The 23,851-nt window shown below is 42.2% G+C and overlaps 1 protein-coding gene across 1 annotated transcript in view; it reads right to left on the minus strand.

Annotated features, from left to right (window-relative positions):
- Nucleotides 1–23,851, minus strand: part of si:dkeyp-27e10.3 (UPF0606 protein KIAA1549) — a 48,035-nt gene that overhangs the window by 18,040 nt on the left and 6,144 nt on the right. Inside the window, exons 2-4 of the mRNA XM_041977056.1 lie at nt 23,618–23,826; nt 2,786–4,006; nt 2,620–2,702 (exon numbers count right to left, since the gene is read on the minus strand). Of these exons, the coding sequence (XP_041832990.1) occupies nt 2,620–2,702; nt 2,786–4,006; nt 23,618–23,765 (1,452 nt within the window). The 5' untranslated portion in view covers nt 23,766–23,826. The remainder of the gene's footprint in view (nt 1–2,619; nt 2,703–2,785; nt 4,007–23,617; nt 23,827–23,851) is intronic.

Genomic DNA, 23,851 nt, shown 5'->3' on the forward strand with positions numbered 1-23,851 from the left:
GCTAAAAATCTCCACATATTTACCTACTTCATTAGCCTGAGCTAAACAGTAAACAGAACTGAAACAGTGCAGCGCATTCTCGTGTCACGTGCGAGTCTTTGCGTCAGTGCATGTTTGTGTACGTGAGCGTCGTTCATACATGCAGACAGCAGAAGAACATAAAGAAGAAATCCACCAAAAGGAAGACTGAAAAACATGACTAATTTGGTACAAACATTTACTCGCCATTTGGCGGATAGCCCTCTGAGATTTACTCGCCAAACGAGAAATTTACCCGCATTTGGTGCCTGGCGAGTGTTAATTACGGACTATGTGTATATATATATACACACACTGTATATAAACACACTGTATATACACACACACTGTACACACTGTATACAGTGTGTGCAGAATTATTAGGCAAATGAGTATTTTGATCACATCATCCTCTTTATGCATGTTGTTCTACTCCAACCGGTACAGGCTTGAAAGCCTACTACCAATTAAGCATATCAGGTGATGTGCATCTCTGAATTGAGAAGGGGTGTGGTCTAATGACATCAACACCCTATATCAGGTGTGCATAATTATTAGGCAACTTGCATTCCTTTAGCAAAATGGGTCAGAAGAGACATTTGACGGACTCTGAAAAGTCAAAAATAGTGAGATGTCTTGCAGAGGGATGCAGCACTCTTAAAATTGCCAAGCTTTTGAGGCGTGATCATCAAACAATCAAGCGTTTCATTCAAAATAGTCAACAGGGTCACAAGAAGCGTGTTGAAAAACAAGGCACAAAATAACTGCCCATGAACTAAGGAAAATCAAGCGTGAAGCTGCCAAGATGCCATTGGCCACCAGTTTTGCCATATTTCAGAGCTGCAACATCACTGGAGTGCCAAGAAGCACAAGGTGTGCAATACTCAGGGACATGGCCAAGGTAAGGAAGGCTGAAAAACAACCACCACTGAACAAGACACACAAGATAAAACGTCAAGACTGGGCCAAGAAATATCATAAGACTGATTTTTCTAAGGTTTTATGGACTGATGAAATGAGAGTGAGTCTTGATGGGCCAGATGGATGGGCCCGTGGCTGGATCAGTACTGGGCAGAGAGCTCCACTCCGACTCAGACGCCAGCAAGGTGGAGATGGGATACTGGTATGGGCTGGTATTATCAAAGATGAGCTTGTGGGACCTTTTCGGGTTGAGGATGGAGTCAAGCACAACTCCCAGTCCTACTGCCAGTTTCTGGAAGACACCTTCTTCAAGCAGTGGTACAGGAAGAAGTCAGCATCGTTCAAGAAAAACGTGATTTTCATGCAGGACAATGCTCCATCACACGCATCCAAGTACTCCACTGCGTGGCTGGCCAGAAAAGGTCTAAAAGAAGAAAAAATAATGACATGGCCTCCTTGTTCACCTGATCTTTACCCCATAGAGAACCTGTGGTCCCTCATCAAATGTGAGATCTACAGGGAGGGAAAACAGTACACCTCTCTGAACAGTGTCTGGGAGGCTGTGGTTGCTGCTGCACGCAATGTTGATCGTGAACAGATCAAGACACTGACAGAATCTATGGATGGCAGGCTTTTGAGTGTCCTCGCAAAGAAAGGTGGTTATATTGGTCACTGATTTGTTTTTGTTTTGTTTTTGAATGCCAGAAATGTATATTTGTAAATTTTGAGTTGTTATATTGGTTTCCCTGGTGAAAATAAATAAGTCAAATGGGTATATATTTGGTTTTTGTTAAGTTGCCTAATAATTATGCACAGTAATAGTCACCTGCACACACAGACATCCTCCTAGGATACTAAAACTAAAAAAGCCCCACTCCAACTTCCAAAAATATTCCACTTTGATATTTATGAGTCTTTTGTGTTCATTACGAACATAGTTGTTGTTCTATAATGAAATTAATCCTCAAAAATACAACTTGCCTAATAATTCTGCACACCCTGTATACACACACGGTTTACTCTGTATATACACTTTAATATAACTTTTGCACACAATAAAATTAAAAAAAAGCATCCTGTTCCTCTATATCACTATATATTACTGTACCTGGATGATGTGTGCATGATATCAATGTTACACACACAGCTGCACCTGCTCATTGGCATTGCTATAGCAACAGAGCCTGCATGTTGGTGTTACTATGATGACGAGTACTAACACTAAATTGCTAACATACCGCTAATGCTAAATGTTAGCCTTTTTAAGTAACTTGTGCAGCTGCTTCTCCACCTACTAACTCAAAACAATCATCACACAAGATTGCATAACTTCCTGTATCTATGTGTGGTGTGGTTGGGCAAAAACAAAGAATTATGATTCTGTTTCTGTGGTATCAATGGAGTTTAGACAGAAATACTCGCCAATCTCCTTACTTTTGGCAGGATTGGTGAGTATTTATGATGCTAATACCAGTAGCAACCCAAATCAAAGCAAATTTCAACATGATACACATTTTGATATTACTGTTATTGGGAAGCTGTGTTGAAAATCTGAACAGAAACTGAGTTATAAGCAGAATATACACGCATAAATAGTAACATGTGCTTTCAGCATTGGTACCCAATAATAACAGGCCTGAGCTGGGTCTGAACCTCTGCGGTTCTGAGTCACATGGTTACCTGCAGCTCCACTGAACGGTTGAAGTCTCTCCTCAGGAGGTCTCGAACCTGACTGAATCCAGCCGACGAGCCTTTGGAACTGACTGCAGACACACAAAACAAACATCAGCTGACATCACACACACACACACCTCAACTTCCTGTCACATGATCTGCAGGCTCTTACCTACTCTAACCAGGTACATCTCTGGCTTGGTGACGTTGCACAGGTACTGTCTGGTGGGTGGAGTCTGGGCTACTCTGGGCGTAGTGACTGGGGGGGCTCTGGTCAGGCTGATGGCGGTCATTTGCGTGGTGGTAGTGACAGCAGTGGTCCTGGTGGGTGGGGCCTTTGGTGGCTTCTCTGTGACCACAGAAGGCTGCTCTGGTTTGTCAGGGTGGGCAGGTGGTCGCAGCAGGGGAGGGGGTGGCACCCTGCCGGTGGTGTTGGACGGGGGACGTGGAGGGTATCTACCTGGGAGGGGGTCACGGTCTTTGAGTTTTGGAGTGGCAGGGGAGGGAATGGAGGTGAGGGCTGGCCTCTCCCCCACTGTCATTGTGGGTGATACTGTGAAACGGGGGGTTGGAAGAGGAGGGACATGCTTGGGCTCTGGTTCCAAAGGAGGACCAAAACTCAGGGTAGGGGTGACAAGAGTATGGTGGGTCTCTGTTGTTGAAGGAGTAATGGTAGGTCTGGAGTTGGTCTGGTTCACCTGGTCTTGATCCCGGTCTTGGTTCAGGTCCCTCTCCCTCTCCCGGGCCAGCAGGTTGTTGTAATATTCTAGACTGTTCATGTCTGGCAGCAGGACTTCAGTCGGCTCCAGAGGAACCATGTCCTCTGGGTCGTAGTCCTCGTCCCAGGTGGGGAAAACATCTGGATGGGCAGGGTGGGTACGCAGGGAAAACCTCAGGGTGGATGAAGAGGGGGACAGGGGTAAATGGGAAGAGAGGGGGAGAGTGGGACGGGCCGGGAAGACAGTGTCGTAAGAGACCCATTCCCCCCCAGTGTCCGTGTCCCAGGGGTGGCTGGGCAGGGGCGTGGCAAGGGCCAGCTCTTCGCCGTCTGGCACCATGAAGGACAGGGTCTCCAGGTAGTCCCCAGAGCCCCAGGCCTCCTCCAGAGAGGGGCCTTGCTCCCAGGGGGGAGGAGGGGTGAGGGTGGGCTGGCTGTGTGGGGGAAGGGGTGGGGGGAGGCTGGGGGACAAGAGGTCTGGAGGTCTCAGCAAAAGGTGGATCCCCTGAGCGCCAGAGTCAGAGTCCTCTGCTGAGCCTGCACTGTCATGGTGACCATGGTAACCAGAGACTGACAGCTGGCTGGGAGGGGAGGGGGAAGGGAGGGTGGACGATGACAACGATGGTGATGAAGAATGTGACAAAGGGTCCACAGTCCTATTGACGTCCAGCAAACCTGTGGGGACATAATTGATTCAGTGCTAAATGACATTAGGTTGATTACTGATTCTGGTCAAGCATCAGTCCTGGTTCTGTTGGATCTTAGTGCTTCGTTTGATACTGTAGATCACAGAATCCTGTTGCACAGGCTGGAAAACTGGGTTGGACTTTCTGGAGCGGTTCTTAACTGGTTCAGGTCCTATTTAGAAGGCCGGAGTTATTTTGGTATGATCGGCAGCTGTGAATCCGAGCGAGTGGCCATGACTTGTGGAGTCCCCCAGGGGTCAGTCCTTCGACCTCTTCTGTTCAACTTGTATATGCTCCCTTTGGGTAAAATATTACAGAACTATAGCATTAATTATCAAAGTTATGCTGATGATACACAACTTTATGTGTCTCTGTCACCAGATGACTGCACTCCAATAGACTTACTGTGTCAGTGTCTGGAGCAAATAAACACCTGGATGAAGGAGAATTTCCTACAATTAAATGAAGACAATACTGAGATTATTGTGTTTGGTAGCAAAGAGAAGAGGGTCAGCATTGATAAACACCTGGAGACTCGGGCTCTTAAAATCACCGACCAAGTTCGTAACCTGGGAGTTCTGATAGACTCAGATCTGACTTTCAGCAGCCACATCAAAGCTGTCACTAAGAGAGCTTTTTACCAGCTCAGAAACAGCAGAATTAAAAGTCTAGTCTCCCAGAAAGACCAAGAGAAACTCATCCATGCATTCATCTCCAGTAGGCTGGATTACTGTAATGGTCTTTTTGAACAGGACTTCCTAAAAAGAGCATTAAACATCTGCAGCTCATCCAGAATGCTGCTGCTAGAGTTCTAACCAGGACTAAGAGATCTGAACACATCACACCAGTTTTAAAATCTTTACACTGGCTTCCTGTCAGTCACAGAATAGATTTTAAAACCCTTCTGCTTGTTTACAAATCCCAGAATGGTTTAGGCCCAGAATACATCTGTGATATGTTCAGAGAATATAAACCCAGCAAAGCTCTTAGATCCAAAGACTCTGGTCAACTAGTCCAGACCAGAGTCCAGACTGAACATGGAGAAGCAGCATTTAGCTGTTATGCTGCAAACAAATGGAACAAACTGCCAGTGGAGATTAAACTTTCCCCAAAAGTAGACATTTTTAAATCCAGGTTAAAAACATTTCTTTTCTCATGCGCCTATGCATGAAATCTGCACGGTAACTTTTTTAACTTGTCTTGCTTTTAATCATTTTAATGTAATTTATTATTTTATTGTGATTATGTGTTGATGCCTTTTACTATTCTAAATATCTGTAATGTCTTTGTTTTATGTAAAGCACTTTGAATTGTCCTGTACATGAAATGCGCTTTACAAATAAACTGCCATGCCTTGCGTTATAAATTTAATTCACAGGGTCCCTGATCAAACCAGAGGATCCTGATCAAACCTGAACAAAACTGAACAGAATTTAATCAAATTGAATTCAACAGAATTAAACAAAATTTGTGCTTAACATAACTAAATTAAACTGACTTGAACTGATTTGTCTGTAAAGCCCTGAGATGTTATTGTGAACTGGAACTATTCAAATAAAGCTGAATTGAAATTTATTTGAATTTAAATTAATAAAATCATACTGAACTGAACAGAATGGAAATGAACTGTACTGAATTGAAATGAACCTGGCTAACTGTGTCATTTTCCTGCTCAGGAGTGACTGAATAACTCAGACAAACACTGAACTAGTCCTTTAATTCCTGCCGTTTCCGTCTCAGACAAATATAAAGAGACATCTCTCCACCTGAACATTAAATGGTTCGAATCACCGTAAGCGGTATAAGTCCGAGTAACTGGACATAAAGAAGATGAAATCACCTTCTTAACTCAGTTACTGAACATGAACATCAGATTAATCCCACAGCACGAGCTGCATCTTCTCCTGAGTCTTTACATTCATTTGTCTTCCAACTAACACACACGCACTTAGCTTTGACAGGGTCTCTTTCATCTGGTCTTGGCCTTGTTGCCACAGCGATGCCATGCTCTCCAGCAGCATCACGTGCCAAACAGGGACGAGTCATTGGTATTCAGGGGAGGACACCCTCAAACACACAGCAGGAACATGAGAGAGAAAGAGAAAAAGAGAGAGCGTGAGAGAGAAAGAAAGAGACTAGATAGATAGATAGATAGATAGATAGATAGATAGATAGATAGATAGATAGATAGATAGATAGATAGATAGATAGATAGATAGATAGATAGATAGATTTAGCTGCATCTCCATCGGCCACTGAGGGGGTGCTATGCACTGCATGAACTGCTTACTGTAAATGTCACACTAGAACGTGGAGGACTGCATGAATGCAAACGTTTGCATATGACCTGGAATTAATATCTATTAGATCCGGCCACAGATTTACAGAACGACCAATTGAGCTAAACACTGCCCCATGTACAGAGGCTGCAGCTCCTCAGAGCAGCGGGGCCAGGTGAGAGTACCAGCCTGGTACCCTTTGCTGCTCTCTCTGACCCCATTTCCTGTCAAGCTACTGATACTAGGGCCCCAAAATCATTTAAAAAACAAATGATTTAATTTCTATTCTGATAAAGACTGGAATGGTGGAATAAAAATACATATTCACTGAGAATATTATTGCAAGAAGTCCATTAGACACCCGGTGGAGATGATTGGATTCAGATCTTTGTTATGGAAATAATTAATTATAAACTAGGAACGCAAAAAGATATATTTATTGATAATTGGTAAAAATGGATTAGGTCTCTACCATCAGACCAGAATTCATTATTTTGGCAGATCGAAAGATTCATATAACAAAAAAAGTGGCTTTATAAAGTCATTTATTTTTATTAGACATGAACAGATGCAGTCCTAATAATTTACATTTTGCTGTGCTTAACACTAGTCCCAAGTGCTGCCTGCAACCTTTAGTTTCATATTACTTTTGTCAATCTCTAAATAAAACAAAACATCAGGTCCATATGAAGTGCTGTAGTTAACACATCAAAAAACAAGAACACTTTCTGAGCTATACAAGTATTGAACACTGAATTTTTTTGCTTTCCTTCAGCTTCAGATAAAAATTAAAGACCCAATAATCATGTTCATCATCCCAAATTAAAGTGCTGAAATACCATCAAGCCATCAATTCTAGTTGCTAAAGAGGACAAAGCAGCTATGCTGACCTCTTGCATCTTATTTCTTCTTCAGCCAGTCGCTGAGACAGACTAGCTTGGTCACATTTTCTGGGAGCAAGGCCGCCCTTTTCTTTTGCACTATGTGGCCTGCAAGGCTAAACAGTCTCTCAGAAGGCACAGATGTTGCCGGGGAGGCGAGGTACTTGCTTGCCAGGACTGACAGCTTTTCATAGGCTCCTGAGTGAGCATACCACCACTGCAGGGGACAGTCATCAATACTGATGCTGGGTTCTGCTCTGTAGCGCTGCAGCTCTCCAGACTCCATTCCATTTTCTGATGAATCAGAGTCAGACTCCAGCAGGAGAACGCTCCTCCTCTTATTCTGAGCTGGTTCATCATCCTCGGTGGGGGGCTGGAGAGCCGCTGCTCTTCTGGGCTCTGCTGCTTGGAGCATGCTCTCCAGACTGGTCCACACCTGAATGGATGGATGAATGGATATATGAATGAATACTAAGTGCAGCAGGCTGTTTTTTTTTTTTCATTTTTATTTTGTGAAACACTTTGTGTTGCATTTCTGATGTGTGATAAGTGCTATGTAAATAAAGTTTTATTTGATAAATTGGGCTCATTAGTTCAGCTTATCCTTATGGTCTTTACCTGTTCCCTCTTTTCTCTTGGAAGACATTTAAACATCCTTGAAACGTGGATCCAGTGCTGTGGCCACCATGTACCATGTCTCGTTTGCATCAGTTTGCATAGAATGTGGATTTATGTAAAAGAAGACAGTACTATGACCTATTGATGTAAGCATCTACATAAACAACTTTAGATATAAAATAAGAACTTGTTTAGTTGTTTTGAGTGTTTTGTACAATACAGGTAAATGCCACAATACATATTTACAGGTAAAAACTTCATACATACATTAAACATACATACCATCCAAAGCAAGGATGCCACTGCACCAAGACCTCCACACAGCCCTGGTAGAGACATAAAGACAAACCATAAAATTAAGGAACTTTTCTTTAGCTTTCCTTCATTTGTCTAAACCACAAAAAATACAATCAAACAAAGAAGAGCCGTCTTATCTTTCAATCAGCCGGTATGGTCAATAAGATAAAATTACAGAATTCGATTTCTTCTTTAGAACAATTGGTGAATGAGGCCTATTTTATTGCAATCATGTAATTGTTTTGTAGAAATACTGCAATCACCAAAACAACCGTTGAGTGTTATTTGATTCTTGTTTGTAAAATCTGGACACCAACTACACTAAGCCGAGGACACACAGGCAGATGCACAGCAAGGTGCACTTATAGGCCAATATATGCAAGTAGTAGTCCCAGTGTTATAATCAGAAGCTTGTTTCTCGGGTCAACAAGCAAATATGTTGCTAAAAAAATTGCAATGGTTTTCATACATGTTTTCTTGCCAGATTCACAAATAAGACTGAAAGCTCCGAGCCATTACCTCATCCAGTTCATATAGACTTTAAAAGGTTGCAGGCACCACTTTGCCTCTGTGTCCTGACCACAATAACACATGTAGATATAATTATGTTGGGATATTTATATGTTTTCATAATTAGTTTTTTACCGTGAAACATCTGTAACACTTTTTCAAACCAACCTCCCTGACTCTTTGCCTCAAAATCTTTTTGTAGGGGAAAGTGGATGACCCTTGATGAATGGGACACTCTGAAAGGGATAAAAGTGTTATTGATTGAAGAAACATCAAAATATTGCCATGGTGGTCATTGTTAAAAAAAACATTGAAAATTAAATGGACAACTTGAAACACAATTTAAAAAACAAATTGTTTAATTTTTGTTCCCTTTTAATAAAAGCATCCCTGTGCACTTAAATCTTCAAACTGTTAAAATGCAAATGTATTAATAGATTTCCTGGAGAGAGTGACCTCAAATAAGATTCAGATAAATTTTATTTAGATGATTTTTTATACCAAAAAGCCACTATGCTTGTTTACTGGAGGAGACAGTATTTCAACTCTCACCAAGACTTTTAACAAAGATTATTATAAATGATGAGAGACGGACAAATCCATACATACCAACTGTGTCTGCCGTCCTCCTTCGTCTTTTCTTCTGTGAGGTAAGTCCAACAGACACTGGAGCATGCAGGGAGGAAGATTTGGGACAGGAAGACAAGAGAAGAGTTGGGGAGGAGGACTGGGGACAGGAGGACAAGAGAGGAGCTGGGGAGGATGACTGGGGACAAGTGGACAAGAGAGGAGTTAAGGGAGGAGGACTGGGAGCAGAACGATACAAGAGGAGTTGGGGATGAGGACTGGGGACAGGACGATACAAGAGGAGTTGGGGATGAGGACTGGGGACAGGACGATACAAGAGGAGTCGGAGAGGAGGACTGGGGACAAGTGGACAAGAGAGGAGTTGGGGAGGAGGACTGGGGACAAGTGGGCAAGAGAGGAGTTGGGGAGGGGGACTGGGGACAAGTGGACAAGAGAGGAGTCAGGAAGGAGGACTGGAGACAGGAGGATACAAGAGAAGTCGGAGAGGAAGACTGGGGACAAGCGGACAAGAGAGGAGTTGGGGAGGAGGACTGGGGACAGGACGATACAAGAGGAGTCAGAGAGGCGGACTGGGGACAAGTGGACAAGAGAGGAGTTGGGGAGGAGGACTGGGGACAGGAGGACAAGAGAGGAGTTGGGGAGGAGGACTGGGAACAGAACGATACCAGTGGAGTCGGGGAGGAGGACTGGGGACAAGCGGACAAGAGAGGAGTTGGGGAGGAGGACTGGGAACAGAACGATACAAGTGGAGTCGGGGAGGAGGACTGGGGACAAGTGGACAAGAGAGGAGTCGGAGAGGAGGACTGGGGACAAGCAGACAAGAGAGGAGTCGGAGAGGAGGACTGGGGACAAGCGGACAAGAGAGGAGTTGGGGAGGAGGACTGGGAACAGAACGATACAAGTGGAGTCGGGGAGGAGGACTGGGGACAAGCGGACAAGAGAGGAGTTGGGGAGGAGGACTGGGGACAAGCGGACAAGAGAGGAGTTGGAGAGGAGGACTGGGGACAAGCGAACAACAGAGGAGGAGTGATGGGGGGCATGGACTCTAGGGCTGGGTCAGCCCTATCCTCATTGAGCTGTGGATCCTCAGTACTCGGTCCTGGCTAAGAGTACCCGGTCCTGGCTAAGAGTACTCGGTCCTGGCTAAGAGTACCCGGTCCTGGCTAAGAGTACTCGGTCCTGGCTAAGAGTACCCGGTCCTGGCTAAGAGTACTCGGTCCTGGCTAAGAGTACCCGGTCCTGGCCTCTCCCCCATCTCAGCTGTAGTTTCGACTACTGTTGTTACTTTTAGGAAGAAGAAATTCAGTTGACAAACCAGTAAACACTAACTACATGGGAGAGTTAGTGTCCAAATAATGTGCAAGTGGTGTGTGAATAATGTGTAATTCTAGTAATACCAACACTCGTGCTCTACACAGTGTAACTGGCTGGAGCCTACACACACCTGCTGAGAAGCTCATGCAGAACACTGTCCACAACACAGCTAAACACTAAGGTCTTTTTAGATACAGAAATCTTCACATATAACACCTCTTACCTATATATGAGCATACAACCGTATATAATATAAACAGAACAAAAGCAACATTGTTTATTTAAGAGAGTTTTTTTAAATCAGCTCTACAAACTAAAATCCAGTCATGCTTTTGACCATGGGTCTGTCTCTGAACAGACACCATAAATCAATGCATACCATGTGATTAGAGCACAAACTTGTTTGTTGTAAAAAACTTCAACAAAACAGTGAGACATTTTTACATATTAAGACTAAACATCATCAATATATTAAAACCTCTCAGGTGTCCATGTATGCATTTTCATCCTAAAGTATGTTATACTTGTTAATTCTGAGTTAATCCTAGATTTATTATGGATTAGGTAAAAATATGAGATACATGTTTCTCTTATTACCGTTAAGAAGACTTTCATAAATTTTCTTCGTGGTATCAAGAGCATCCTTCATGTCCTCGGTGTTAATTAACCATGGACACATGCACTCTGCCATAAATCCTCCTTCCCTTTTCCTGGCCAGGAAGCGGATGGGATGCCTCTCCAAAAGCTGCCATTTATGAAGCTGAAAAAGAAATTAACACAAAAAAATAGAAGTTAAAGTTTAGTTGTGAAAGTCTAGTATTTTAAAGAGTTTATGAACTGCAATGTGCTTGTCACCTTTGCCTAATAGAAACCTTTATACTATCACTTATTTAGCAAAGGCCTTAACTGTTGTGAGTGGGAATAATGCAAAAATATAATTCTGTTATTGGTCAAGTAGATTTGTTTCTAGTTATTGTGAATACCACAGTATCATTAAATTTATATACTGTAAAAACTATCATTTTGTTATCACTGATTTATCTGCCATTTACTCCACCTGTTTAATATTGAACCAGTAGTTGAGGCAGTCTGCTGATATTACATGAAAACAAAACATTGTGAAAAAAAATGGGAATATATGGGAGTAGACTTCTACCTACACCCTGTCCATCTTTGTTGTTACTGTTCCCTTTGTTGTGATTTGGTTTTAATTAGGGTCCGAGCCATACAAAGTATGGCAAGGCCCTATTGTTCCTGAAATGTTTATTCTCCTTCTAAGCGTTTCGACCCCAAATTTGACCCCCTAAACACCCATGAAAAGTTGTGAAACTTGGCACACACGTCAAGTCCCGCGTAACTCGGATATTATAAGGTCCGCATACACTTCAATGCAAAATTGGTTCAACAGCGCCACCTAGACACCCCAAAATTCCCCTAATGAATGGGGTCCCAAAACTCTACTTCGACGTAGGAACACGAAACTCGGCACACACGTGTAACACCCCGAGTCGAGCAAAAAAGTCAATCTAACACCTGTTGCCATGGCAACGTGGTGCCCGCCATCTTGGCGTGTACGGCCATTTTTTTGCCATTTTTGGCACTTTACACACATCGTATTTGAACGAACTAGTCTGAGGGGATTCGTGCGACTGACTCCAAACTTGGAGGGAAGCTTCCTGACAAGTTGGGGACCAAACGCTATTCAAATCTTTCTAATAGCAGAAAGCGTGTTACCGTGGCAACCGAGGGAAAATGACCTTCTCGCAATGAAACACGGTTTTCTCATATCTCCATAGAAAAACATGGGATCTGCACCAAACTTATCAGTATTCATATCTGTGACACCCCAAGTCCAGCAAAGAAGTCAATCCAACACCTGTTGCCATGGCAACGGGGTGCCCGCCATCTTTCATTTCACTTCTATTTGAACGAACTAGTCGGAGGCGATTCGTGCCACCGACTCCATACTTGGTGGGAAGCTTCCTGACAAGTTGGGGACCAAACGCTATTCAAATCTTTCTAATAGCAGAAAGCGTGTTACCGTGGCAACCGATGGAAAAAGCCTTCTCGCCATGAAACACAGTTTGCTCATATCTCCATAGGAATACATGGGATCTGCACCAAACTTGACAGGATTCATACAGGTTGGGTCCTTAACGCATTACACCACCTGTTGCCATGGCGACATCGGGTGGCGAGGTCCAGGAAGCTCGGACCCGATGGATGCCGCTTGCGGCTTTAATTGTTTTTGTTTTTAGATGTTTTTAAACAATCTTGAAAATACTAATTAAAAAAGCCAAAGGAGGAGCAGGCCAGCATGTTTTTCTGCACTGTTCAAGTGATTCAGATCAATATAGCATAAAGTTTTTGTTTGTTTGTTTTCTAGGATAAATGCAGCATCACTTCAGCAGCAATGATGTTAAAAAAGATCTATTTTTACAATGAGGCAATTCTCTCTTGTCTGTTCATCATAAACAATCTGTACTTCTGCAGGGATTATTAGATACTATTTTATGATAACCATTGGGTAGAGAAAAACGTACCAGCAAACTTGTTGAATCGTAGACTTTATTGACACTGCTGTTCTTCTTTTGACGCTCTTTCCATTCCTTGGAAAATTTTTCTTTTTGTTTTTGCATCCTCTCTTTGTGGTGCTGTTTGCTGCCACAGTGTTGGCATGTTTTAGAAGCCACCCCATCATCTTCTGGCACTGCCAACATTTTTTTTAGTAGGCATCTGGAAAAGGAAACATGTGTGACACATTTTCTTACCATATACCCATGATACAGAAAAGCTGTATTAACTGCAACTGATTAGATATCGCTGACTCGAATGGAGAATAAATGTTTATAATAGAAACCATTACATTAAATATGGATTCATTCTGAAAATGTGAATATAAAATTATGTGCATCATCTGTTTTTAGCCACACTGCTTTTGGTCATATCACATAAAGAAATTTAACATCTAATATTAACCGTGCTGTCTACAGATTTCATCACATACTGACAATTATGGATTACACAGGGGACAAACATATTTGTTTACCTACAAGGCTCACCTGTTATATTTCCTATAGCTCTCAGAATGCCTTCATTTGGCATGATTTTTAAATACAAAACGTAGTTATCTAATGCTGTTCAGCTCTGCAGGCAATTTTTATTTTAATCATTTATTTATTTTATATCACTTTATTGAGAATATACAAAATGACAACGTCACGGTCCATGAAATTAAAAACACTGTTTTGTCTGTGTTCCCCCCACCCGTTTAATGTCATCTAAAATACACGTCTTTATGGAAAAAAATTTCGTGTAATTTGAAGGGTATCAACTAAATTTGCAGTGCAAACGTCCCTGCACTAGCTAGCAAAAACTTTTTAGCACAATGTCATATGCCAATACTCCTTGGCAAACATTAAATAAACAAAATTAGCATACATTTTACTAGGGAATATGACTTTAAATAATAAGAATACTTATCTAATTCTGTACAGCTGTATGATCAACATTTTCTCGATCTGTCATGTTATATTGAGGTGATAATTTGCAAAATGACAACATCGTGGTTCATGGAATTTAAAACATTGTCTGCCCCTTATTCTTTCCTGTTTGGGCAACCAAATGACGTCTTAGTGTCATGTAAAATTCCCGTCTTTATGGAAAACCATTTTGTCTAATATGCAGGGTATAAACACTAAATTTACCGTGCTAACATACGCACTAGCTAGCAAAAACGTTTTAGCACAATGTCATATACTGATACTTCACGGTGAACATTAAATAAACAAAATTTACATACACTGTACTAAGCTATTCTAAGTTAAACATCATTACACAATTAAATTGTCAAAATATTCTATGGTACACAAATTTAATCCTTTTTAGTCACTACTTACCTTTTCTTGCTCATCTAAAATGCTTCCAAAAACCCACACGATGACACAAGGCGCCATGTTTGAGTGAAGTAAATAGTGACCTGGAATTAACAGGGACACAGCATTCGCCACTTCGTCAACCTCCGTAAATTACGGATGGGTGACGTAAGACGAAGGGTCGCTCGGGCTTTGCTTTAGCATATGTTCTTATGTGTCGTAATTTGGTGTATGAATTTACGACCTCATAGCTCGTATTGAATTGGAGGATATGTTGAAATAAAAATGTGGTTCTTCAAAATAACAAATATCCTATGGTGGCTCTTCATTAAAAATATATATTAAGTTGCCTTCTTAAAAAAGGTCTCGTAACATTTGCAGCTCTAAAGGAGTTTTATTTATTCGGCTGAAGGAAAAATGGCTCTTTGGATTGGAAAGGCTGCAGACCCCTGCACTAAACACATAAACAGGTTTAGAGGCAGTTTTCTCTTTAAACAGCAACAGTTAAAATATTTCTTCATATATATTTATAAAATCAAATATTCATTAGAAAGAAGGATGAAATGTTCAGGATTTACTAACTAAAAGGTAAAAAGTCAGCAGGATGAATTTAAAGCTGTGAAGCTGCTTCCTTCTAAACACAGAAGGAACAATATGTGATGAATGTCAGCATCAGGTGAACAGACAGAAAGCAGGATGAGAATCTCACAGCTTCTAGATGGTGAGGAGAGAAATATTCACAATATGCACAATAACTTCCATCCATGCACCTTCACTGCTTCATTATCCAGATTTCTGGCCTATAAATTCTCTAACCTTTCATTCTTAGCTTGACTGTTTAGCTTCACCTCTGCACCTGCAGCCTCGCTACCGGGAATTAAGGCATCTTGTTTCTGGGTTTAGCGTCAGATGTGCAGCTATAAACATGTGTGGCATCCACAGAAAGTCCAGAATCTCAGCTAACGGCTCAGCGAAACCATTTCTATCACCAACAAACACAGTTAAGACAACAAACAATTAAAAGACATGGTACACAAAGTCCGAAAAATATGTAAACACAGATGATGTCTCCCCATGAACATGAACAAACGACTCCTCTACTGAAAGCTCACATCTCACAGATTCCACAGCTGGAAGTTTCATCTTGCTATGACCAAGATTCACCAAACCAGAGACAGAAGAAGACCCGATTTATGCTTCACGTTTGTAAAAGTCAGAAAGCATGTCCTACCTTTGCTGTCTTGTATAAATTAAAAACGTATTTATTAAAAAATTGAAATAATAATAAATAAACAGTTTCTCATTGTCTTTTGTAGGGCTGAACGATAAATTGCATTTGCGATAATATAGCGATAAGACAAAATGAGATTTTCTAACCGCAAAGGCTGCGATTTGAATGGTCGCGAGATCTGGTCACGTGACTTGCGAGCGGAGAGAAGTCAACGCTGCAACCTGTTGCGCAATGGCCTCAGGCTCGACAGAAACTGACACTGCACAAAGTTTAGTACCAAAGAGGAACGGTACGTCTGTTGTGTGGAATTATTTTGGGTTTAAAAAAGAAGATGCTGCGCAATGTCAGGTATTGTGCAGAAGCTACCCTGCTACAGTTGCTACCTCAAGAGGTAACACTACGAACCTTTATCAACACTTGAAAAACCATCACAAAGCCGTGTACGATAGTTGCATGACTAAAACGCCATCGACCAGTGCTACTTTAAGTAAGCAAAATACAAGCCGACAGGGATCACTGACGGAATTGTTTGAAAGTGTTACTCCTTACGAACATAATTCAAAGCGGCACGCTGAAATAACTCTGGCAATAATGGAGTTCATAGCTAAAGACATGATGCCCATTAGCACGGTGACCAAGCCTGGGTTTACGGCTTTGGTCAACACAATGGATAAGCGGTACAGAATTCCGTCACGCACACATTTTAGCCAGGTTGCTATACCTGAGCTATATAAGAAATGCGGACAGAAAGTTGCAGCGGAACTGAAAACAGTGGAATTTTTTACAACAACAACTGATCTGTGGTCAAGCCGCACAGCGGAGCCATACCAGAGTCTAACAGTGCATTACATTGACGAAGACTTAAATCTCAGAGCTCGTTGCCTTCAAGCATCCTACTTCCCGGACGACCACACGGGGGAAAACATTGCAGCTAGCAAGCCTGAGAGATGGGCTTGCTAGCTGGGATCTACAGGAAGGATCTACAGGAAGAAAACCACGTATGCATAATGACGGACAACGCATCGAATATGGTGATGGCAGCACAGCTAAATGAATGGACAAGACTCCAGTGTTTTGGGTACCAACTACATCTTGCCATCGGTACGTAAATTAGTATTATGACTTATATACTGAATGCGAGCGTGTGCGTGATTGTGTGTGAGCAGAGAGAGGTGGTGTATCTGTGTGTGAGTGATTGATAGATACATTAATAGATAAATTATGGTACTTAGACCAGTACAGTGTACAAGAAATTAAAAAAAAATGATAAGAAGAGTTGGAGGGAGGGAATGTGAGTGTGTTTAAATTGATAACATTGTATCACAGAACTTTATAAATTATACTGTTCTTGTATTATTTTTTATTACAGGACACGCGCTGAAAGATGACAGAGTGTCAAGAGCAATAGGGCTCTGCAAAAGGCTGGTGGGACACTTCTCCCACAGTTGGAAGAAGAAGGCAGCAATGACTGAAGCACAGAAGGAGCTCAAACTTCCTGAGCACAGCCTCATCGCTGAATGCCCAACAAGATGGGGATCCAAGGCAAAGATGATCTCCAGGGTGCTAGAGCAGCTCAAAGCCATATCTCACGTATTGTCAGGTGACAGATATGCACGCTCCCTCATCCCAACATGGCAGGATATTGAGGTGTTGGAGTCTGTTCACAAGGCACTGCATCCTCTCCAGGACTTTACAGATGCTCTCTCTGGAGAGAAGTACGTAAGCATCTCCTACCTCAAACCAGTTCTTCACCTTCTGGCCACATCAGTCCTGGCTGAAGATCAAGAGGACACTGACCTGACTAGGTCAATCAAAACCAAGGTCCTAGCATACCTTAATGACAAGTACAATGACCCCAGGACCCAGGAGCTTTTGGATGTTGCATCCTTCCTGGACCCCAGGTTCAAAACCCAGTTTATCACCACAGAAAACATTCCTGCCATTAAGACCCGACTCAAGACTGAAATGGTGGAATCAGCAAGGCGTGCACATAACCAGGTTAGAAATAATTGTGTATCTAATATTTCACAAACGCACCTGATATTTATTTATTCATAATCTAACTGATTACTAATTGCTGTTTTTTTTTTTTCATCTGGTAGGAGAAGAGGTCTCGCACAGAAACCACTCCAAGGCCTGAAAGTGTGCAACCCTCTGACAAAAAGGTGAAGAAGTCTCTTGGCAGCTTCTTCAAGACCACTGTGGCGTGTCCTGCTTCTCCCTTGCAACTTGAAGATGTTGCTGAGGCAGAGTTAAATAGTTACCTCATGAGCCCTACTATTGATGGAGAAGATGACCCCTTGGAGTGGTGGAAAGTGCACAAAATAAGTTTTCCACAATTGTGCAAGATGGCCCGCAAGTATCTCTGTGTCCCTGCCACGAGTGCTCCCTCAGAGCGTCTTTTTAGTGCTGAGGGGAATATAATAACTTGCACTCGCTCATCTTTGAAACCAGCAAAAGCTGACATGCTGGTTTTCCTCACTAAAAATCTGTGAGCTACTTAGAACTATACAGAAGAATCTTTCTGGCTGACTGTGCCGTTCATTTTGCCCTGATGTGTGTTGTTTGCTGCTGTTACTGAATGAATATAGTATTTTCATTAGTGTTCAAAAAGTTTTTTCTTTCTTAAGGTTTAATAAGAACATACACTTGTTTATTTTGTGTTCATTGGGATTTTGATTTATCTAAAAGAAAACATGTCCAGAACATATTAGTTTAACAACATATTTGTTCTCCTTAGTTTTCCTGCACTTTAGTATGTGTGATGTTAATGTTGGATATCACTAAGCTTTATTTTTATTTATATAAATCAATCAATCTATATATATATATATATATATATATATATATATTATTTATATATATATTATTTATAAACTGACTAATTAAGGTCAGACAGTTTAGTTCACATGTTTACATATCATGTTTCATGAAACATAAAAGTCGGAAATGTTTAAGTGGTAAAGCCACAGCTTTGTTTGCATTATTGTAATCTGCTGCACTTTAGTTTCTGTGACTTATTACTAACTTACACTTATGTTTACACCACACTTGTTTGGCAGAATTTTGTTAATTTGCCATGGTGAATACTTACTTAATAATTTGACTTGCAGTCTTGTAAGTTTACAACTGTAATTAAAGTAGATAGTCTTTCATATTCATTCCTATGTCATGTGTCTTTATCTTAACATTAGCCTAATGTATAAGAAAAAACAATTTATTTACAATAAATCTGGTTGTTTATTATAGTACAGATTGATTTATTGTGTTTGTTGAAAAGTACATACGAGGACGTTGAAAAGTAATTGCAAATGAAATCGCAATTAGATTATTTTTCAAAATCGTCCAGCCCTAGTCTTTTGGGAGCAGTTTCTCATCCAGAAATCACGATGTTCTGTCCATCTGTATGAGTTTTGACAGACAAAGAGAAACGTTGGTTTTTCTTTTTTCTTAAGCTCCAGAAAGAAAATGTCTCGTCATTTTGATAAAACCGCTCTCTCCTGATCAAATCTTCACCGCTGCAGCAGGGAAGAGAGACATGGACGCCATGTTTCTGTCATCAAAGCTGGCGGCCAGAAAAAAAAAAAAAAAAAAAAAGAAAAAAAAGAAAAAATTAAGGCCATTAATTAAGCATTGTGTTAAAGTGCCCAGCCCTAATATGTATATATATATATATATATATATATATATATATATATATATATATATAAAAGACAACCCCCAATTTCCGTAACTAATCTTCAGAAAAACACTATCAGTGTTTCCCCTAACATTATACCCCTAACAGATCAAACTGAACTATTTTGATCTGAAGTCACAGCAGGTCCTTTAAGTCTCATTTATACTGAGTTCTTTTATTTAAAAAAAAAAAAAAAAACAGTCTGATGTAATTATCTGATATGCACATAGACTGTATAGGACATGCATGACATAGAGCTGATCTCTCTGTCGTGCATCTCGAAAATTCTGCAGAGATGCGCGCACACACTGACACCTGCGCGCGTGTAACATAATGTGTAGCGACCCCCGACAGCGATCTGCTTGTGTCAAACAAAAAAATACACATATTTGGGAAAATACTGTATATCTTACCCTTTACTTTTCTTCTAAAACGCTACGGAGTTGTAACTGCTTTATTTTAGATTTTCTGTCCATTTTGCTAGCTCTGGTTTGCCGCGCTCAGACTGCTGTTCTCTCCTCTGCACATGTGTGCACAGCCCCCCCTTGGTTATAGGCTCTGTGTTTGTGGCGCTATAGAAGCAAGTACTGTAATCTGACACCCAGAAACTTCATTTGAAGTTAGTGACAGGGCTAATCAGACCCTGCTCAGCACAGCGTTGCTCTGGATGTGAGAGTGAGTGAGTGTAGCCTGTGGTTGTTGAGAAATAACGGAGCGGAACGGCGGGCGGCAGTTAAGTTTAGCAGCATCTATATACAGTGACTTACACTGGTCTTTGTTGTCGGGGCTAGGCTCAAAAGACCAGGAAAAATCGGCTGATAACGCCACTGCTTCACACCATCGCCATCTTAGTAGCGTCACATGTGTTGTTAGTCCCGGAAAATCCAAAAAGGGCAAGGAGGTCGAGCTGAGAGGGCGACTGTGAAGGTGGGGGTGGATGATTGTCATCTATCAAACTCCAAGCTGCCTCTAGTTAAGAGCTTACCAAGCCCCGAGCAACAGTAGTTAACCAGCTAAAAGAGGTAGGCGGGCTAAAGCTAAGGCACACTGTTAGCCAGCTTAAAGCCGCGGTTGTGCTGCACTCTCCCTTCTTTCCGCGGATTTTGGATACCTGTCAATCAAAAGTCATGAAGGTTGTCATGAAGGTAAACGTGTACGCTCCTCCAAGGGCTAATGCAGAGGCTGCTGTGGAGACTATGCACTCTACAATGACAGGACTACAGATTCGGCACCCGAAGGCTTTCGTGGTTATCTCTGGTGATTTTAATCATGCAACCTTAGCCTTTTCACTGTCTGCAATGTATCAGTATGTGAACTTTCCTACACGTGGAGATAAAACCATTGATGTGCTGTATGCAAACATCCAGGATGTATACACAGCCACACCTCTCCCTCCCCTCGGAAAGTCTGATCATAATTTGGTGTACCTGCAGCCTGTGTATGCACCGTTAGTGAGGAGGCAGCCCACTACCACTCCGACCGTCAGAAAGTGGTCACCTGAGGCAGAGATCCAGCTTTGGGACTATTTTGGATGCACTGATTGAAATGTGCTGCTGGATCCTCATGAGGATGATATTGAGTGGGCATCTCAGTGTTTGACAGATTATATAACCTTTTGTAGGGATGTGGTTGTGCCTGCTAGGACAGTACATTGTTACCCAAATAACAAACCTTGGATTACCAGCAAGGTGAAAGAGGTCCTGAATAGGAAGAAGAGAGCATTTAAAAGGGGCGTCCAGGAGGAGACCAAGGTGTTGCAAAGAGAGCTCAAACTCTGCCTGAGGGCAGGAAAAGAGGCATACAGAAGGAAGAGGGAAGTTGAGGGAGAACAACATCAGGGAGGTGTGGGAGGGAATGAAGGTTATTACTGGCTGTGGAAAGAGGAATGCAGGAGTAAGTGGTGCAGATTTAGAGAGAGCAACTGAGTTCAACATTTTTTTAATAGGTTTAACTCTCTTGCTGCCATTCCCTTTCCCTCTGGCCCAACATCGTCTGCACCAAATAATAACCATCAGGTTCCTTCCCCCCATCCCACACCCAGCCTACCCTTTTCAAAATGCTCATCCTCCACCTTGGACCCCAAGTTCCCTCACATCACTGCACAACAGGTGACCAAAGTGCTTAAGAGGCTCAATGTGAGGAAGACAGTTGGCCCGGATGAGGTGTGCCCTAAATTGCTAAGGGTATGCGTGGAGGAGTTAGGTATCCCTCTTAGACATGTCTTTAATATTAGTCTGCGCCTGGGGAAAATCCCTGCTCTTTGGAAAACTTCATGCATAATCCCTGTCTCCAAGAACAGGAAATCCAGAGAACTGAACAACTTTCATCCTGTGGCCTTAACATCACAAGTCATGAAATCTCTGGAGAGAACAGTACTGCGACTACTGAAGGTGCAGGTCCAGCATGTACAGGATTTACTTCAGTTTGCATACAGAGAGAAGCTGGGAGTGGAAGATGCTGTCTTGTATCTTCTACACCGCACTCTTTCCTACCTGGATGAGAGGGGCTGTGCTGTGGGGATACTTTTCTTCGATTTTTCCAGCACTTTTAATGCCATTCAGCCTCCCCTACTGCAAGAAAAACTAACCAACATGGAAGTGGAACCATACCTTGTCTCCTGGATAATACACTACCTGACAAACATACCCCAGTTTGTTAGGATAGGTGACACGATATCCAGTACCCTGATCAGTAGTACGAGAGCCCCACAGGGGACTGTGTTGTCCCCTGCTCTCCTTATATACTGCTGACTTCCGGCACAACTCTGGTTTTTGTCACATGCAGAAATACTCAGATGACACGGCTATTATTGCATGCATCAGAGGAAATAAGGAGAGGGAGTACAGGAAACTGGTGGAGGACTTCATGGAGTGGTGTGGGAGGACCCAGCTACAGCTCAACACCTCAAAAACCAAAGAGTTGGTCCTGGATTTCCGAAAACAGCAGCCATCTCCACAACCTGTCTGTATTGGGAGTGTGGCTATAGAGACAGTCACATCCTACAAATTCCTGGGTCTCATCTTGGACAATAAACTGGACTGGTCTCATAACACAGACTACCTCTATAAGAAGGGCCAAACGAGGAAATGTTCTACCAGTAGATGGTTGCTAGCATGCTCTTCTATGCTGTGGTCTGTTGGGGGTGTTGTATCAGTAGGAGGAGCCTAAATTGGTTGAATTAGTTAATTAAAAAGGCTGGATCGGCTGTGGGACTGAAGCTGGAGTCTGTGGAGGCGGAGACAGAACAAAAAATTCTGTCCAAATTTCACTCCATCATGGACAATGCCACACATCCCCTGTACTCTGTCCTATCACAGAGGAGGAGTACACTCAGCAACAGGTTGATATCGGTCCGATGTGCCACAGACAGACTGCGGAAGTCCTTTGATCCCTCTGCTATCAGGCTGCACAGCTCTTTGGAGGGGCGTGGAGACGGAGGAGGGCAGAGGAGAAGTGGACATTCGATAATAGAAATAGAGGAGATGGAGCCTCCCTGGCTGTAATATACTAGAGCAGATGTATGATTTTATTATGATTAGATCTTATTTCATTTACAGTTTTAATCTATGTATTTAATGATTTTAGTAACTGAACTCTTAATTTTTTTTATTGGCTTCATTTATTTATAATGTATGCAAGTTTTTATGGGTGCATGAGCAGCTGGTGTTTATTAATCCCAAAGGAAATTTTAAAGTTTATCTAATCTAATCTAATCTAATCTAATCTAATCTAATCTAATCTAATCTAATCTAATCTAACGTGACCTTATAATCCTAAAATGGACTTTTTTACCAGGCTTTAAACACGTTTATTTCTGCTGTGAAGTTGTGAACTTTTAACATGGGAGTCTATGGGGATTTGCTATGTTTTGGAGCCAGCCCCTAGCGGATGATGGGTGAACTGCAATCTTTTTGCACTTCCGCATAGGCTTCACATTTGACAGCGGAGGTTGCCACTTGGTTGGGCTCCGTGTCTGTGGTGTATGTCATCACTTACGCAGCCAGTGTGCTGTGGCTCTTTCTGTTTGGCTTAAATCACTGACTGGCTTGAACACCAGTCAGTGAAACGCTGTAATCATGTACTGTATGAATATCAAAATATCAGAAATGTGTGCAAAACTCATATCACCGTTTTTGAATAAAGTATAGTGTAATATATATTGATATTGAACTATTGTCCAGCTCTAGTGTCTGTGTGTGTGCGCATGTGTGTGAGACTGACAGTAACGTGGCAGGATGAGGACATGAAGGTAAAATCCCACTCCTTATAAGGAAGTCCAGTTCTCACTTCCTGTTCTGACAGATGGGTCAGTGGTCAAAAACATTTACCTGCTGCAGATGAGCCTGTGGTTACCATGGAAACCAGCGTGCCGGCCACTACTAACACCACACCGACCATGTGTCTGCACAACGAGGTTCCTGCATCCATCCTGGTCCTGATCCTTGAGCCGGTACCCAGTGAGATCACAGGGTCCATCGTCCTCAGAGGGTTGCCGGTCCCACGCCAGTGCAGAGAGCCGAGGGCCTGTCAGGAGGACCTGAGGACGCAGGGGACACCATCCA

This window comes from Melanotaenia boesemani, chromosome 23 (assembly GCF_017639745.1).
Source record: "Melanotaenia boesemani isolate fMelBoe1 chromosome 23, fMelBoe1.pri, whole genome shotgun sequence".
NCBI classification, from domain to species: domain Eukaryota; kingdom Metazoa; phylum Chordata; class Actinopteri; order Atheriniformes; family Melanotaeniidae; genus Melanotaenia; species Melanotaenia boesemani.